Genomic DNA, 5000 nt, shown 5'->3' with positions numbered 1-5000 from the left:
GAAGTGAGGTTAGCGGTGTGAATTACACATCATCACCCTTAAGACAAAGATGTGAATAAGGACACTTGAAACCTGACAGGGAAGACCCATCAGATGTACAGGTGACAATCCCCTTGCCAGGAATCCCCATGTCACCTGTCATGGACGACATTTTGCCACGTCACTGAGGAAGATTCACCCAGAAGTCATTTTTGTCTTTTCTCTTCCTGATTTGCCTTCACAAAGCACGAAGGTATACGATTGGTTATCCGTTTGAAAAGGTGAGGAAAAACACACGAGCAATTAATTATCCGTCACGTTACATGAGCTCCGCCCACCCAAGGCAAACCGCCTTGACAAGCGAGCGAGCAAGCAAGCAAGCAAGCAAGCAAGCAATCAGGTAGATATACAACTTAAAAGCAAAGCAAATCTCCCTCGTACGAGAAAGCAAACAGGCAAACACATAACCCTAAAGCAAACCAGAATAATCCAGAAAACAAACAAGTAAACACAAACCACAAATAGACAAGAAAGCAAAAAAGACAAAAAAAAAAACAAAAAACGAGAGAACAAACAAACACATCTCAAAGCAGCCCTTGCAACCAAGCGCCATGCAAGGCTCGAGGGACAGCGTGGAAATCTTGCTCAATAGCGCCGGCTGCGGCAATCCAGCGTGACGGACCTTGAACCTGAACGTGTGATGGGCGTCCCTTATATAAGGACTCGGCGGGCGGGGAGGCCGACTCACTCTACTCTCAGGCACGGTAAGTGTAGGATGGGCGGCTGGGCGGTCTTGCGGGTGTGTGGGGGGGAAGTGGAGGGGGGGACCGGGAGTGTGTGTGGGGGGGGGGGGAGGGGCGCTGGATCCAGACTAGAGGAGAGGAAGTGACTAGAGTGTTCCCAGGTGGATTGTGCTACGCGTGGATTTCGCTTTTTTTTTATAAAGACGTACACTGCACTTGCAACGAGAGGGACTAGATCATGCAGTCTACCGTGGTGTGAACACGAGGAACACATAAACGTAAACATGAAAAAAAAGCACAAACAAAACAAACGTTTCGTAAGCTACCGTAGAGTCTGCAGTCTACCGTAGCGTAAACATGAGGAACACATAAACATAAACATGAAAAAAAATACAAACAAAACAAACGTTTCGTAAGCTACCGTGGAGTCTGCAGTCTACCGTAGCGTAAACATGAGGAACACATAAACATAAACAAACGTAAACATGAAAAAAAAAACACAAACAAAACAAGTATTTCGTAAGCTGACAGCGTGTGGTCCTCTCCCTTTGCAGATGAAGTCGCTGATTGTGTTGCTTGCGGCGATTGTGGCGGTCGCCAAGGCCCAGTACGCCCACGGGTCCTCCGCGGGCGCAGCCAGCTTCAGCTCGGCTTCTGCGGGCAGTTTCGGAAGCTCGGTGGGCGTCGGAGGATTCGCCAGCGGCTTCGGAAGGCCCTTCGGCGTGGGCTCTTACGGGTCGAGCGGCTTCGGGTCGGGCGGGCCCATCATCTTCCCTTCGGACAGCCGCCCTTCCGTCAACCTACCCGTGAGACCCGGAGTGCAACCCGGGCGACGCCCCTTCCCCGCCAGACCCGGCCAGCCAGTCCTGCAACCCGCCGGGCCCTTCCCCGTCAGACCCGCGCCCGCACTCACGTCGCAGTACCCGATCTGCTCCCCAGGCCTGGTGAGTGTGGACAGGGGGGTCGGTAGGGTCCTCGGAGGGGGGGAGGCGTGTGCGTGTGCGTGTGCATGTGTGTGCGTGTGTGTGTGTGTGTGTGTATGTGTATGCGTGTGCGTGCGTGTGTGTGCGTGCGTGCGTGCGTGTGTGTGTGTGTGTGTGTGTGTGTGTGTACATAAGCTTTCGTCTATATGTATATATACATATATTTATATATACGTATGTATGTATATACATTATATATACTTATATATATATATATATATATATATATATATATATATATATATATATATATATATATATATATACATATATATATATATATATATATATATATATATAAATGTATAATATATATATATATATATATATATATATATATACATATATACATATATGTGTATGATTATATATATATATACACATATAAATGTATATATATATATATATATATATATATATATATATATATATATATATATATATGTGTGTGTGTGTGTGTGTGTGTGTGTGTGTGTGTGTGTGTGTAGATAGATAGATAGATATATATATATATATATATATATATATATATATATATATAGATAGATAGATAGATAGATAGATAGATATATAGATAGATAGATAGATAGATAGATAGACAGAGATAGATATAGATATATAGATATAGATATAGATTGATATCTGCATAAATATATATATATATATATATATATATATATATATATATATATATATATATGTATATATAAATATGAAAATATATCATATGCATATACCATACCCACCCCTTCCATACCCACCCACCACCACCCTCAACACTCACCTCCCTCTCATCCCTCCCTCCCTCTTCCCTCCCTCCTTTTCCTTCAGGTCGACCACGAGGCCTTCGGCAGTCGCTACCACTTCTCCTGGTGCCACGACGGCTTCCAGAACTACACGCAGCCGAGTGCCATCAACTACTGCACGTCCCTCGGGCCCGGGTGGAATGGCGTCAGCATCGAGACTGCGCAGGAGGACAATCTCCTGGCGTCAATCATCGGAGGACGTGAGTTGGGGGATGGGGGGGGATGGAGGAGGGGAGGGTAGAGGGGGGTAGAGGGAGGGGGATGTGGGTGTGGGGGGTGAGGTGGGGGATAGGGGGGGGCGTGAGGTGGGGGATAGGGGGGACGAGGGGGTGTGGGTAGAGGGGGGGGCGTGAGTTGGGGGATAGGGGGGGGCGTGAGTTGGGGGATGGGGGGGGGTGGGCGAGGGGAGGGTAGAGGGGGGGGTAGAGGGAGGGGGATGTGGGTGTGGGGGGGTGAGGGGGGGGGTAGGGGGGGGGGCGTGAGGTGGGGGATAGGGGGGGGCGTGAGGGGGGGGGTAGGGGAGGGGGGTAGAGGGGGGGGCGTGAGTTGGGGGATGGGGGGGCGTGAGTTGGGGGGTGAGGGGGTGGATGTGGGTAGAGGGGGTGAGGGGGTGGATGGGGGGTGAGGGGGGGTGGATGAGGGGGATGGGGGGGGAGAGGGGGTAGATGGGGGTGTGAGTTGGGGATGGGGGGTAGAGGGGAGGAGAGGGGGTAGATGGGGGTGTGAGTTGGGGATGGGGGGGGAAGAGGGGAGGAGAGGGGGGCGTGAGGGGGCGTGGATGGGGGTAGAGGGGGGGCGTGAGTTGGGGGGTTAGGGAGGAGGGGGGTAGAGGGGGGCGTGAGTTCGGGGATGGGGGGGATGGAGGTAGAGGGGAGGCGTGAGTTGGGGGATGGGGGGTAGAGGGGGGCGTGGATGGGGGATGGGGGGAGGGGGGTAGAGGGGGCGTGGATGGGGGGAGGAGGAGGCAAGGAGAGGGAGGGAGAGAGAGAGAGAGAGAGAGAGAGAGAGAGAGAGAGAGAGAGAGAGAGAGAGAGCAGAGAAAGAAAAGAAAAGAAAAGAAAAAAAGAAAATATAAAGTTATAGCATAAGAGAATAAGAAAAAAAATGAAAGGGGAAATAGCAAAAAAGAAAAGAAAAGGGACTGAATAAAAGTAGTTCTTTTAAACTTATCTTATTTTTGATCTTTTGAAACACAATATGCAAAAAAATGTTTGTTTGTTTGTTTGTGTGTTTTCAGTACAATCTGTTTCTCTCAGAAACATAAACATAAACCTTTACATAAACCTTTACACAAACCAATATACAAACCATTCCACAAAACCTTTACCTAAAACCTATACCTAAAACCTTTATATACAAACCATTCCACAAACCTTTATATGAGCCCTCCCTCCTCCTTCCAGACAACCTAGCGTGGATCTGGACAGCTGGCATCAGGAATAACCAGGGCCAGTTTTATTGGCCCTCTGGTGCCGTCTTCAGCTATAGCAACTGGTCTCCTACTGGCTTGTGAGTAGGGCTTGTTATGTACTTGTTAGTTATTGTGTTATTGGTGAGGGAGTGAGTATGGTGTTAGGTCGAGTTAATTTTGGTTTAGGAAAGGTATAAGATGATGATGATGATGGTGGTGGTGGTGATGATGATGATGATGGTGGTGATTATAATGATGGTGGTGATGATGATGCTGGTGATGACGATAATAGTGATAATGATGATAATAATGGTTGATAATAATAATGATAATAATGGTTGATAATGATAATGATAATCACCATCATCCTAAGAAGTGGAAGAAGAAAATATGAGTAATAATGATAATAATCATTATCACTTCCATCATCACCAGTATCACAAAATCAGTCAATGAATAAAAATCAATGACAGAAACAGCATCAATTACATAAATACTAATGATAACACTAACAAAACCATTCCACAAAAGTGTTATATCAAAGTTATTAAAACGCCCATTATTTTCACAGTGATAACAGACCACAACCCGACAACCGTGAGAATAACAACGAACAGTGCCTCGCTATTCTGAACAATTTCTACAACGATGGCATTAAATGGCACGACATCGGCTGCCATCACCTCAAACCTATTGTCTGTGAACAATATGCCTAAATCAGCTTTAATAAATACCTCTTGACTAGTGATTATAGATTTGTTTTGAATTACTTTCGTCTCCCTTAAAACGCTCTTCCCTTTTCCCGTTTTCTTCCGACACCCGTTTTCTTTCGTTTCTTCTCGTTTTCTTTCCTTCGTTGATTTACTTTCGTCCGATTGTCTATATAAATTAGATTTAATTGTGAGATTGTAATTTATTTCTTTATATAGAACATGAAAACTGTTTCGATAAAGATCATGAAGTCATCTTTTATTCTGGTGTTTAATAACAAATAGAAGAAAATAATACGTTTTATACAGTGACACATTTTTTATATTCCCTCATTAATAAAATATATATTACAGTGCTTTGTATTTCT

At 45.7% G+C, this 5000-nt stretch overlaps 1 protein-coding gene across 1 annotated transcript; it reads left to right on the top strand.

The window, feature by feature from the left end:
- Positions 1-626: 626 nt before the first annotated feature.
- LOC122247744 (uncharacterized) lies at positions 627-4988 on the top strand. The gene is made up of 5 exons (XM_086546760.1): positions 627-743; positions 1277-1666; positions 2537-2711; positions 3915-4020; positions 4494-4988. The coding sequence occupies exons 2-5, from the start codon at positions 1277-1279 to the stop codon at positions 4636-4638; spliced, it is 816 nt and encodes a 271-aa protein (XP_086402886.1). The 5' UTR covers positions 627-743; the 3' UTR covers positions 4639-4988.
- Positions 4989-5000: the final 12 nt, after the last annotated feature.

This window comes from Penaeus japonicus, unplaced genomic scaffold, assembly GCF_977035675.1.
Source record: "Penaeus japonicus unplaced genomic scaffold, GWHDUDI00000001_assembly GWHDUDI00000002, whole genome shotgun sequence".
Classification (NCBI taxonomy): domain Eukaryota; kingdom Metazoa; phylum Arthropoda; class Malacostraca; order Decapoda; family Penaeidae; genus Penaeus; species Penaeus japonicus.
Note: the sequence above shows the minus strand (reverse complement) of the source record. Positions and strands in the feature narration are given on the sequence as shown.

What these genes read in the sequence shown, in the direction of transcription:
- LOC122247744 (XM_086546760.1), top strand. Translation starts at nt 1,277, where the DNA reads ATGAAGTCGCTGATTGTGTTGCTTGCGGCGATTGTGGCGGTCGCCAAG. An exon ending in GGCGTCAATCATCGGAGGAC is followed by an intron (nt 2,712 to 3,914) that starts GTGAGTTGGGGG and finishes TCCTCCTTCCAG; the next exon opens with ACAACCTAGCGTGGATCTGG. An exon ending in AACTGGTCTCCTACTGGCTT is followed by an intron (nt 4,021 to 4,493) that starts GTGAGTAGGGCT and finishes TTATTTTCACAG; the next exon opens with TGATAACAGACCACAACCCG.